Below are 13,158 nucleotides of genomic sequence, written 5' to 3' on the forward strand. Positions count from 1 at the left end.
TGAAAGTATAACACAGGGTGAGACCCAAATGCAGACACAGGATGCAGATGGTTTGAGTCTGATATTTATTAAACAACATTGGGCAGGTCGAAGACAGGTGAAAGTTCATAACCAGGTCAGAGTTCCAAACTGTACAGGGATGCAGGCAGGCTCAAGGTCAGGGCAGGCAAAAGGTCAAAACCAGGCGGACTAGAAAAACTGAGACAAGGAAAAAGCAGGAGCATGGAATAACACGCTGGTTGACAAAACAAGGTGAACTGACAACAGACAAACAGAGAACACAGGAATAAATACCCTGGGAATAATGTGGAAAACGGGTAACACCTGGAGGTGGGTGGAGACAATCACAAAGACAGGTGAAACAGATCAGTGCGTGTCACGGGCAGAGTACATGTGGGAATATGACTGCCATGGAAATGTATAACAGTTGTGTTGTGATACAGAAACCTGTTGGCTGTGTCAAACATTGACCTTGGAAAAGTAAACAGTCTTTCCTGTACTCCTGTCTGAGGACAATGAGGATGAGGACAACTAGCTTATCAGGTTTCATTAAATCTAAAAGAGTGACTATTTACAACACAGAACTAGAAATAGCCCATGAATTTGTCACAATTCAATCATTGTTTCAGGACCTTATCTGCAGGTACCATGCACAGTTATCATGATGAATTACTTTCTTATTATCAAAGAGGTTGTAAACACATGCCAACTCAGTAAAGTGTTTCTCCTTTATTCCTAGTCTCCTCTGTGGTAAAGGACTAAAGACTACACTTGAGTCAACTCTGGCTTTTGATCACCTAGAGCGCAGTATTTTTACGATGGAGTAAAATAAAAAATAAATACTGTTGACCTAGTTCTCTGTGCGTGCTGAACTTGTTCACACAAGTCACAGACTGAATCACCAAGTGTCATGCTTTGTCTGAGGCTGAGAGACATCCTCTGGATGATGCACATTACTATGTTTTTGAAAATAAACCTGTAACACTGCTCACTGCAAAACCCTTCCCTTTGTGTCTTGATGTTAGATCAACTTTTGATGTTCTCTGATACTGTCTCTTTAAGAACTTATGGTTTATAATCACAAGCACTATTATCAGCCAGTACCTTTCCATGTGTTTGCAGTACCAGCCGTCCAACACTAGTGTGTAAAACTGGGTCACTATGTATGGGGTGGGGGTTCCACACCACACTGTAGGATGGGCTGATGTCATGAACGTGAGATTTTGGCAGCTCCTCCACTTCCTGCTTTTGTGCTTCAGTTAAATGAGCGTTTGTGTGTACATCAGAGAGAGGAAGTGAAGACCGAGATGGGTCTGCAGCTGGACAGTTCAGCTCCACCCCCTCTTCTCCACACCCATAATCCCCTCCCCCCACTGGTCCATAAACTGAAGTTGTATTCTCCTAACTCCATTTTGATAACGTCTTGGGATGCCCTTATCATTTCCTATCTCTTTTAACCAACAGCGATGGAGGCATCCCTGCCCTTGACCAGAAGGGTAAGCACCGTTCGCTCTTTGTTTGATTGTGCATGAAATGTGTTGTCTCATGTGGCAAAAAGTTCTGAATTAATGTGATCTTTAATTAGACCAGGAGATGGCAGTCAACACCAGTAAAACAAATCTGTGTGTGTGTGTGTGATGTACATTGGGCTGATAAAGCGTGCTGTCTGAGGGTAGACGGAGTGGATGTTAGATGAGGCAGAGAGCGATTGGAGGCATATGAGGACACAGATCGAGAGATGGGGGGGGAAAGAGATAAGGGGAGAGGGAGAGAGAACGAGCAAGAGAGAGGGACGTTTGTAGAGCAGAGAGAGCGAGCGAGAGAGACCTGGCTGGTTCTCAGTCTGAGATGAGGCTCCCTGCCCCAGGGAGGACTGGCTCCATCTATTAGCTTCCCCTCTGCTAATGCCAGGCTCTCAGCTAGAAGGCCTGACCCAGACTCACTCCTGCTGGGTACAGATACCCCTGGAGCTAGCCATGTCTGTACACCAGGGCACCAGTTCACTTCACTCTATCTTACCAGGTAGGCCATAGTTTCACTTTAGATTAGGACAGTTATTGATAATAACCGTGGTGAAAAAAAATATAATCTGAATACATACATTTTAAGATGGGGGTGGGGGGTTCAACTCTATTTTCAAGTAGATATATTTTACTCAGTAGCATTTTCTTTCATTTTTACATGAAAACGGTAAAAGTTGGTAATCATTTTACAATGATTTGGGTGGAGAAGCTTGATTTTCATAAGTTCCAAGAAGTCAAAAACATTTGCTTTTGAGAAATTGTCTCTCCAAAGCTGTGTTGTATTCTTTAGGTATCTCGTAGCTTATTTTCAAAGATGCATTACAAAATATATTCTACAAAAATGACAATCATAACAATAATCGTGACCATTTGCATGGCAATTAATCGTTACACAATCATCACAGCCCTACTTCAGATGCACTTACAGTATGACGCATACAATTTGTAAGTCATTCTGAATGAGATTATCAGCTTCTGTAAAGTTACAGCCCCGACACAGGGGCCCTCAGCCCTATACATAGAAAAAGCACAGACATATCACCGAATTACAATACGCTCATATACATACTGTATCCAGTTTGCGTTAATCTACATTAGTGAGGAATCAGTTGTGGAGGTTTCAGATGAGTGATGTGAGTGAAGATATACGGTATACACTGATGAGCTCATCAGAATGAACTTTGTCACAGTTTGACAACAGAAGTGCAACATTTAGATCATGCTCCGTCAGACAGTACATAAAAGGGTACAAATCGATAAAGTATGATATTCTTTTTCTTTCATTTGTTAGTAACAGGCCTAGGGTAGACATGAGTAGAGAACCTTCAGAAAACTCTCAGGGGATGGGCTGGAGTTGTTTGGGGCAGGTCCCACAGAGGGCCAGTCCCCTGAGGTTTTTAAATGTTTTATTTAGCTAGCCAAGTCAGTTGAGAACAAATTATTATTTACAATGCCGGCCTACCGGGGAAAAGTGGGTTAACTGCCTTGTTCAGGGGCAGAACGACCTATTTTTACCACGTCAGCTCAGGGATCCCATCCAGTAACCTTTTGGTTCCAAGCCCAACACTCTAACCACTAGGCTACCTGCTACTTTATGGGTAAAGTGGGGTGGAAAGATGGAGAGAGGAGATTTCCTAATTCCATATTAACCCCTATCCCAAGACATCTCTACTAAAAGTTCAGTTGTTACAGATATTCTGACTGAAAATGATAACAGTGGCTCAGGTGGACACACCTTTGCAGTATGTTTGTATTTTCCTCGTATAGAGTGAGATTTCACTCAAAGAGAAGCCCCCCCCTGTGAACACTACTCAAACAGAACTCTAATGGTCTCTGAGCTGCATATAGGCATATAGACCCCCTCTCAAGTCATGTTTGAACTACCAATCAATTTCCCTCACCCCTCTTTATTTGAAAGTACACTTAGAATGAGAAACGTTTTCAAAGTTCATCCCTCCATGTCCTATGGATTTTTATGACAGACAATGCAGGGACATCTACAGAGGAGAGTTCTGAAGAAGAGGAGGACGAAGAGGAGGAGGATTCTGGTGAGCGGCTGCTAGAGATCAAAAACTCTCCATCACAGTATGAATCTTCAGGCTTTATCCCCACCCTCTAACACAACATTCTCTCTCTTTGTCTTTCAACAGACGGCTTTGCTGAGAAAGAAGGAGGTGAGAAAAACACAGGCCTTGTTCTGTCAGCTTCATCAAAATCATTTACAATCTGTGATGATAGACGGTCACACCAGCACCTCCAGCTTGTCTTTACTCAGTCAGTTAGGATCTTTTTAGAAATAATTGTATTATTTCTTGGCTTGTCCCAGTAGAATCTGAGGAGCCTGACGTTGAGGGTTCCTGTAATGGTGAGTGGGAACTAAAACGTCAGCCACAATGCCTATATCTGCCTTATCCTGCCTCTGAAATACAGATGAATATCCTCTTTCACCTCAAAGTCCTGAGTAGAATGATTGCTCCTCTCCCCCAACTTCCTTCATGAGGTGTAACTTATCTCTCTACAGAGTCAGAGTCGGCTCCTCAACCTGATGCAGAGGTTTCCCTTGCTAAAGGTATATCCTCAGTTTGACACAAGTCATTCTACTACCAAATGTTTCGCTTTTTCCACAAAATGTCGAGCTATCCTAGACAAAGGAGATTGTAATGGTTGAAAGGCTAGAGAGAGGATATCTGGGTGCATTCATAGTTTTATGAAAATGTGTCTGCAAATCATAGTCTGAGAGGTAGAGTGCCCCCCAAGAGGGAGTGCCTAGTTTGACCTTTGGCTTCTCCTTTGTCAGATGTGCCCCCCAAGCCATGCTGTGAAAAATGCAAGGCTGTCCAGCAGGTAAGTACATTTGTTTGATTGTGGAATTGAACGATAGTTGTGTAATTAAGCTTTAGAGACATACAGTATGGCTGTAGACTCACTAGAGGAACAGGGGCCAATCTTAGTACCATGTCTGTTTCTCTATCAGAGTCAAGGCAATGAACTGGTTACTCCCAGGAAGATCTCTAAAGGACGCCTACAGTGAGTAGCTCTTCTACCTGTAGCCTCGTTCCTTCTCTCTCTCTCCCTCTTTTTTTCTCCATCTCTAAATCTCTTACTCTCTTGCTTACTTAGTATCTCTACCTCTCTTTTTTAATAAATAATAAAATCCCCAAACCACTAATGCCCCTTCTGCTGAGTGTCTGTCTGACTGGTATGAGTCTGTCCATCTCTCTGTGTTCTGTGTGTCAGGGTGCAGCTGGAGGGAGAGGGGACATATGAGTGCTCCGTCACCGGCCTGGTGTTTGAGGTGTCAGAGAGAGTCCTGATCCGCTACTCGGTCCTGTCCTGGTCCAAGTTTGGCATGTTCCTCAGGGACTCCTGGAGGTTCGCTGGGCCCATCTTCAACGTGGACTGTGTCAACAGCCCCTCATCCATCCTCACCTCCATCCAGTTCCCTCACTTCCTCTGCCTCGCTGACCCCGACAGTGAAATGACCTTTAGTGTCCTGCATATGAAGGACAGCTGTCCGATGATTGAGCCCTCGGTAGATCACTCTGGCAGCCATGTAAAGTGGCGTGTATCGTCTCTGTCCCCGGTGGGGCCCATTGTCCAGAGCAGCAAGTCTGTAGAGCACCACGGGGTGGTCCTGGTGTATAAGGAACTGGCTCTGAACAACTCCTACTCCTTTCGCATCTACCTGGCCACCAACAACTCCTCTGACATTAAGGTGAGAGGGAAACAGGGTGTGTGTATGCGGATCATTACAGTAACATCTTACTGAGTCAGAGAAATGAACATGATCAGAGAGGGATTGTAATGCCCACTGGCCTGACCTCCTGGCACTCTGACTCACACTGTGGTCTCTACTGTGGGAAATCACATGTCACACTGGAAGTGTGCGGTCTGTTTATTTGTGTGTATGTGTGTGTGGTGATCAAGATGAGTTCATTTGTTTGTCACTGTATCAGAGGGCATTGGTGCATATTAATTAACAAATGATTGTGTATTGATTTGTGTATCTATCTCGGAAAAACTCAGATGGAAACCCCAAACCTCATACATTAGATCTGAATCTAGCCCAGTGGACAACACTGGTTAACTTCATTGGGATAGGGGGCAGCATTTTCACTTTTTGATGAAAAGCATGCCCAGAGTAAACTGCCTCCTACTCAACCCCAGAAGCTAATATATGCATATTAGTAGTAGCATTGGATAGAAAACACTCTGCCGTTTCTAAAACTGTTTGAATGATGTCTGTGAGTATAACAGAACTCATATGGCAGGCAAGAACCTGAGAAAAAATCCAAACAGGAAGTGGGAAATCTGAGGTTTGTAGTTTTTCAACTCGGCCCCTGTTGAAGATACAGTGGGATATTGGTTATGTTGCACTTCCTAAGGCTTCCACTAGATCTCAATCGTCTTTAGAACATTGTTTGATGCTTCTAGTATGAAGGGGGGCTGAATGAGAGGGTTAATTAGTCAGAAGCCTGCCAGCAGCCACAAGCTCAGTTACGCGCATTCACATGAAAGGTAGCTCCCGTTCCATTGCTTTTCTAATGGAATTCTCCGGTTGTAACATTATTGAACATGTATGATAAAAACATCATAAAGATTGATTCTATACATTGTTTGATATGTTTCTACGACCAGTAATATAACTTTTTGGAATTTCCGTCCGACCTATCAGCTGGAAGTCACACGCGCGTTTCACTTTGTTTACCAAATGCCCAAACAAAAGGAGGTATATGGACATAAATGATTAACTTTATCGAACAAATCAAACATTTATTGTGGAACTGGGATTGCTGGGAGTGCATTCTGATGAATATCTTCAAAGGTAAGTGAATATTTATAATGCTATTTCTGACTAATGTTGACTGCACAACATGGCGGATATTTATTTTGGTTGGTTTGGGCTCTGAGCTCCGTACTCAGATTATTGCATGGTATGCTTTTTCCGTAAAGTGTTTTTGAAATCTGACACAGCGGTTCCATTAAGGAGAATTTTATCTAAAGTTCCATGCATAACACTTGTATTGTCATCAACATTTATAATGAGTATTTCTGTAAATTGATCTGGCTCTGCAAAATCACTGCATGTTTTGGAACTACTGAACATAACACGGCAATGTAAAATTAGATTTTTGGATATAAATATGCATTTTATCGAAAGAAAGCATACATGAGTGTCATCTGATGAAGATCATCAAAGGTTAGTGATTAATTTGATCTCTATTTGTGCCTTTTGTGACTCCTGTCTTTGGCTGGAAAAATGGCTGGGTTTTTCTGTGACTTGGTGGTGACCTAACATAATCGTTTGTGGAGCTTTCGCTGTAAAGCATTTTTGAAATCAGATACTGTGGCTGGATTAACAAGAATTGTATCTTTAAAATGGTGCCTAATACTTGTATGTTTGAGAAATTTAATTTATGAGATTTCTGTTGATTTGTATTTGGTGCCCTGCAATTTCATTGGCTGTTCCGCTAACGCTAGCGGAACCCCGTTCCCAGACAGGTTAAAATGACAATGTTTTTCCAACTGGTAGGTTTATATTGGGATAGTAACACCATGTGTATCAAATATAGACCACAGTTAATATTTACTCTGTGATCTTACACAGTCTTAGGTCACATGTCACCCAGTACCTGAAATGTGGTTTGAGCGCTGGTAATGTGTAGAATCAGTGATGTGTGTCTTAGTGTGATAGTAGTATCAGTGGTGAGGGGAATGGCTGCGTGACAGAATGCCTGAGCTCAGCAGAAACCCACATTAGAGCACTCAGCTTCAGAACAGTCCATTTAACCCTGCCTAACTGGCCAGGGAAAGGAGTTGTTGACTGTTAGGCAACAATAAGAAAGATTTTCCATCACACACCAAAATGACCATGGAAAACATCTCCGTCCACCAACTCCCATGTTTCCTGAACAGGGAATAGTCATCCCCGCTATTACCATTATTAGAATCTCTCGCTTACTTATGGTAAATCACTGGTCTACTTCTGTCTATTCCTTTGTCTCTCTGCCTCTCTTTCTCCTCCTCTACCCCTCACTCACTCCAGGACATATGGAAGGAGGTGCGTTGCGCCAACAAGCGTTACCTGAAGGTAGAGAAGCCACCCACCTGTAAGTTGGATGAGAAGAGGTACCGCCTCATGAGTGAACCAGAGGGAGACATCAGCCCTGCGGTGAGGTTTCATTCACCCATTACTGCATAACCTGTAAGCACTGACCTACAGTACAGTTGAACTCAGAAGTTTACATACATCTTTTCCAAATACATTTAAACTCAGTTTTTCACAATTCCTGTCATTTAATCCTCGTAAAAATTCCCTCTTAGGTCTGTTAGGATCACCACTTTATTTTAGAATGTGAAATGTCAGAATAATAGTAGAGAGAATTACTTAATTCAGCTTTTATTTCTTTCATCACATTCCCAGTGGGTCAGAAGTTTACATACACTCAGTTAGTATTTGGTAGCATTGCCTTTAAATGGTTTAACTTGGGTCAAATGTTTCGGGTAGCCTTCCCCAAGCTTTCCACAATAAGTTGGGTGAATTTTGGCCCATTCCTCCTGACAGAGCTAGTGTAACTGAGTCAGGTTGGTAGGCCGCCTTGCTCGCACATGCTTTTTCATTTCTGCCCACAAATTTTCTATACGATTGAGGTCAGGGCTTTGTTGTCCTTAACTTCTTGCATCGAGCCAACCCGGATCCGGTATCATGACTACAGCCTCAAGTCCATTACCATAACGCAACGTTAACTATTCATGAAAATCGCAAATTAAATGAAATCAATATGCTAGCTCTCATGCTTAGCCTTTTGTTAACAACACTGTCATCTCAGATTTTCAAAAATATGCTTCTCTACCAAACTAGCATTTAGCGTTAGCATTTAGCATTAGCATTTAGCGTTAGCATTAGCAGACAACATTTTCACAAAAACCAGCAAAAACATTCAATAAATCATTTACCTTTGAAGAACTTCGGATGTTTTCAATGAGGAGACTCTCAGTTAGATAGCAAATGTTAATTTTTTCCTGAAAGATTTTTTGGGCTGGAGAAATCGGTCTGTTTGGTGCGTCACGTTTGGCTACCAAAAAAAAAAAAAAAATTCAGTTATCCAAAAAAAAAAAAAAAATTCAGTTATCCAAATGCCGAACTTTTTTCCAAATTAACTCCATAATATCGACTGAAACATGGCAAACGTTGTTTAGAACCAATCCTCAAGGTGTTTTTCACATATCTCTTCAATGATGTATCGTTCCTGGAAGTATGAGCCTCCTTCTGTATCGCATGGTAAAATAATTGCCACTGGGAATTACGCACCAAATTAGACAAAGGACACAGGACGGCCCCCTGGCAAATGTAGTCTCTTATGGCCAATCTTCCAATGATATGCCTACAAATACGTCACAAATGCTGCAGACATCTTGGACGAACAGCAGAGCGCATAAGCTCGTTCACAGCATATTCACAGCCATATAAGGAGACCAGAGTAAAACAGAGCGTCAAAAATCCTGCTCATTTCCTGTTTGAAGTTTCATCTTGGTTTCGCCTGTAAAATCAGTTCTGGGGCACTCACAGATAATATCTTTGCAGTTTTGAAAACATCAGAGTGTTTTCTTTCCAATGCTGCCAATTATATGCATAGTCGAGCATCTTTTCGCGACAAAATATTGCGCTTAAAACGGGCACTTTTTTTATCCAATAATGACATAGCGCCCCCATAGGTTGAAGAGGTTAACCCCGTTTCGTGGTATCCAATTGTTAGTAGTTACTATCTTGTCTCATCGCTACAACTCCCGTACGGGCTCGGGAGAGACGAAGGTCAAAAGCCATGCGTCCTCGAAACACAACCCAGGTGTTCTTAATGTTTTGTATACTCAGTGTTGGTACATTATGTACTATGTGCGTTTATTCATTTTATTTTATTTTTATTTTTTTACCTTTATTTAACCAGGCAAGTCAGTTAAGAACACATTCTTATTTTCAATGACGGCCTGGGAACAGTGGGTTAACTGCCTGTTCAGGGGCAGAACGACAGATTTGTACCTTGTCAGCTTGGGGGTTTGAACTCGCAAGTCCAACGCTCTAACCACTAGGCTACCCTGCCGCCCCTCATAATGTCTGCGTTGTGTGTATTTGGTGTCCTGCAGGACTTGCCGTTCACGCTGGCCGTGACTAAATTGAAGGGATATTTTGAGGTGTTCTTTGAGCAGCCCCCTCCTTTCAAGGTCTCCCTCGTAGAGACAGAGTCCGACAAGACTGTGTGGTCAGCCACCATCAGAGAAGGTACATACACACCTGCTGTGCGTCTGTCTGTAATGTGTTGTGGGTTAAGGTGCAGGATATTAATGTATCTTCCTCTCAGGTGACTGTGTGGACAATACAGTTGAAAAGCCAAGGAAACTGACAAATAATAGTAAGTTTGTCATTTTGTTTGCCCCCTCTCAATATCGGCATCAAGAGTTCACTTCATTCCAGTGTATGTTCTAGACATCAAGTTCTCTATACACAAGCACTTTTCATCCAATCATAACAAAGTATCTTTTGATTGACAAAGTAGCTTTTTTTCTCCTCTTCTGTAGACAGGAAGAGAAGCACCAGCACATCAGAGGAAGAGTTGCCCAAAAAGAGACGTCGATGCGCAGATGAGTCAGGTGATGGTTTGAACACATCCATTGTGTCATTTGCTGTTATTACTGTGGTCTTATTCCTGTTGAGTTGCTGTTCAGTCGCCCTGAATAAAACCCTTAAGTCTGACGTTCCTCTGTTGTCCCCAGACGGAGTGCGGACAGTGCAGGTCCAAGATGTGTCGTCCAAGCAGCTGATGCAGGTGGCTAAGATGCAGGGGAAGGAGTGGAAGCAGGTGGCTATCGGTTGCCTGGACCTGTCCTCCAAAGAGCTGGACGATATACAGGCCAGTGAGGAGGATGTCGACATGCAGAGGTACAGTAGATAGATATAGTATCTGCACCCTTAAAACTCAACTTTATATTACTCGCCAGCCATTATTTTGGACATTTTTCATTTAAGCATTCTTGGTACACCGATCATTCAATAATTGTACAATAACTTACTTTCTTTGATTCATATTTTTGGCGATTTCTTTTTTAGATGATGTGACCCTCAACTTGTTTCGTGTTGGGTTTCAGGTTTAAGGCGTTGGAGCGCTGGAAGACTGGCAGGCCAAATGGTCAAGCCACGGTCACTCACCTCTTGATGAGCCTACAGGAGCTGGATGACCTGCCCAACAAGGTCCTCAAGACACTGCAAGGTTCGAGACACACATTAGACTAGAGCCACAAACACTCAAGCACCTGTCTCCACACAGATATTTGTACTCATTCTTGTCTCCTACTAACATACACCCATTTCTGTCTGTCTCTTTCTGTCTGTGTTCTCCTCAGATATGATAGACAATAAAGCGGCCGAATGAGATGTATTTTGCCTCCCAAGGTCCCTGCCATTCCGCAGCCCTATCGTCAATGAGCCGGAGAGACAATGGGAGAGAGACGTTTGAACTCTTGCCTTGAAGACAGAAATCCCTCTGCTTCTGCTGTATTGCAGGGGTACTCTTACCCTACGAGGTCCGGAGCCTGCTGGTTTTCTGTTCTACCGGATAATTAATACACCTGGTGTCCCAGGTTTAAATCAGTCCCTGATTTGAAGGGAACAATGAAAGAAATGCAGTGGAACTGGCTTCGGGGTCCAGAGTGGAGTTTGAGGGCTGTATGGAGTAAGATGAACGTCCCCCGCTAGTCCAGGGATGGGGAACTCCAATCCTCAGGGGCCAGAGTGATGTCACATTTCTTCCCCATCCCTAGCTAACGCAGATGATTTAAACTAATTGCATTCTAAACTGAAGATCATAATTAGTTGATTATTGGAGTCAGGTGTGTTAGTTGGGGCTGGGGCAAAAGTGTGACACCAATCCAGCCCCGACTCACTGGACTGGAGCTGCCTGCCCTTGCTCTAGAGGCTGATCTAAGGTCAGCTTTGCATACCTCCTTCATAAATTGAGGATGGTACACTGATCCTAGATCAGAAGCATTATGTGTCCCCTGCCATTGTCTAGGCAGGGCCGGCACACCAGCCTAGCACTGTCAGCCCCTTCCAGCCCAAGAGAATTGGGATTCAATTACCTTACAATGATATGTTTGATTTCTGCAGGTCTGGATGCTAGAGCTGTAGAACGTTGTGCCCTGCCTAGTATTGATGTTTAGTAGTGGGAAAACCTGGCTTTTCACCCCTCATGTTCTCTCAGGATTTCAACAGGAGTTCAACAAAGGCATAGAAACAGAATTACACCACAACCTTTAATCTTGAATGGTTATGTTCTTAGACATACACAAATGGTCCATTAACCTGGAATAATGCAGGCGTTATGTAGAGGTACCCCAAACAGCCAGGAGCTGATGCTGCGACCTGTGGTGCAGTGAAGACCTCTTATGTCATAGATGAGCTCTGGGAAATAGGTAGCTAATATGTAGCCAGTAACAGACATGTTGCTGCGGTATGGAAACTGCTAACACACTTACAGGGCTGTTGTCTCAAACATTGTACATTTTGTATTTTGATATTTCTCAATCAAGGCATTGCCACTTACTTAATCATGGAACAACTACTCAAGGAGTGTAGCTGTACTTTTAATACGGTGTACATATTTTCTGTTTTTTAAAACTATACTGTGATTGTTTTTTTTTGTAGTTTGTTTGTTCGTTTTTGTGTGTTATGACCAAATTGAGCCGTCAAACTGACAATGGGGATAACTAAGCTTCATCTCAGAGAAAAGATTGGTAATATTTACTTTTGTTTAGACTGGATAGTGTACATTCTGTAGCCTGGAAATCACGCTCAGCGGATTTGAACATGGTGGGATTGACTGAATTCCAGAAACCACTAATGTAGGACGGTTCTTTTGTTCATAAAAAGGGCTACTAACTCATTTTAAACACCTTTCAATAGGGATGTCACTGTTGCCAATACTGGGACCCAAATACCCCAGGGAGAGTAACAACGATTAACTGTGAAATGATGAATGGGAAAACCATGAGTTAAGTTGTCTATTGAATGCTATTTGCAAGTGTGTACATATTTTTACACAGTGACCGCTCCAAAAAGGCCATCATTAATATTCCATCCTTACATGTGTACTTCTGTAATGTTGCAGCTCAGGTAAGGGCCTTCATAGGGCTCTGGGTATGGTGTCTAAGATTACAAATCTTTGACTGAATAAAATACATTTTTGTAAAAATTGATAAATAATGTTTAATTGCAAATAATTTTCAGCTAGCAGATGATGGTCTTCATGAATGTTAGGCTATGAGTTAATCAAACATTTATCCTATGTAACCGGTTCTGTACCCGTACCTTTCTGCGGTGTGTTCTGGTGAGGTGTATGTGGAAGGGAAAGCTCTGAAAACAATTCTGCCGGTTGTCTCTTTTAATGACTGCATGGAATGGAGATAAATGCAAGGCAAATGTTAATGCTGCCGTCTGGACTCTCATAAGTACATTTATCACTCCTCATCACGCTTTAAGCAAACTCACATAAACCATAAAATGCATTGTACAAAGTGTACATGTTAATATTTTCAAAAGACTTAACATTTCATTTTAAAAACACCAATAAAAGTGCTAAATATT

At 42.4% G+C, this 13,158-nt stretch overlaps 1 protein-coding gene and 1 long non-coding RNA gene across 2 annotated transcripts; both read left to right on the top strand.

Moving 5' to 3' along the window:
• Window positions 1–1,463: 1,463 nt before the first annotated feature.
• Window positions 1,464–4,367, top strand: LOC123992851. The gene is made up of 6 exons (XR_006831319.1): window positions 1,464–1,496; window positions 3,506–3,571; window positions 3,674–3,697; window positions 3,850–3,888; window positions 4,045–4,092; window positions 4,321–4,367. It is a non-coding gene; the product is annotated as an uncharacterized LOC123992851 (long non-coding RNA).
• A 67-nt stretch (window positions 4,368–4,434) lies between these two features.
• LOC123992307 (NACHT, LRR and PYD domains-containing protein 1a allele 5-like) lies at window positions 4,435–13,158 on the top strand. Its single transcript, XM_046293465.1, has 9 exons — window positions 4,435–4,550; window positions 4,761–5,238; window positions 7,570–7,695; window positions 9,666–9,801; window positions 9,881–9,931; window positions 10,098–10,169; window positions 10,293–10,458; window positions 10,665–10,786; window positions 10,920–13,158. The coding sequence occupies exons 1-9, from the start codon at window positions 4,435–4,437 to the stop codon at window positions 10,946–10,948; spliced, it is 1,296 nt and encodes a 431-aa protein (XP_046149421.1). The 3' UTR covers window positions 10,949–13,158.

Source organism: Oncorhynchus gorbuscha, linkage group LG13 (assembly GCF_021184085.1).
Source record: "Oncorhynchus gorbuscha isolate QuinsamMale2020 ecotype Even-year linkage group LG13, OgorEven_v1.0, whole genome shotgun sequence".
NCBI lineage: Eukaryota > Metazoa > Chordata > Actinopteri > Salmoniformes > Salmonidae > Oncorhynchus > Oncorhynchus gorbuscha.

Excerpts from the sequence above, each read along its gene's own strand:
- LOC123992307 (XM_046293465.1), top strand. The coding sequence starts at position 4,435 with ATGGCTGTAGACTCACTAGAGGAACAGGGGCCAATCTTAGTACCATGT. Across the intron at positions 9,932-10,097 it reads AAGGAAACTGACAAATAATA|ACAGGAAGAGAAGCACCAGC; the intron begins GTAAGTTTGTCA and ends CCTCTTCTGTAG. Across the intron at positions 10,787-10,919 it reads GGTCCTCAAGACACTGCAAG|ATATGATAGACAATAAAGCG; the intron begins GTTCGAGACACA and ends TGTTCTCCTCAG.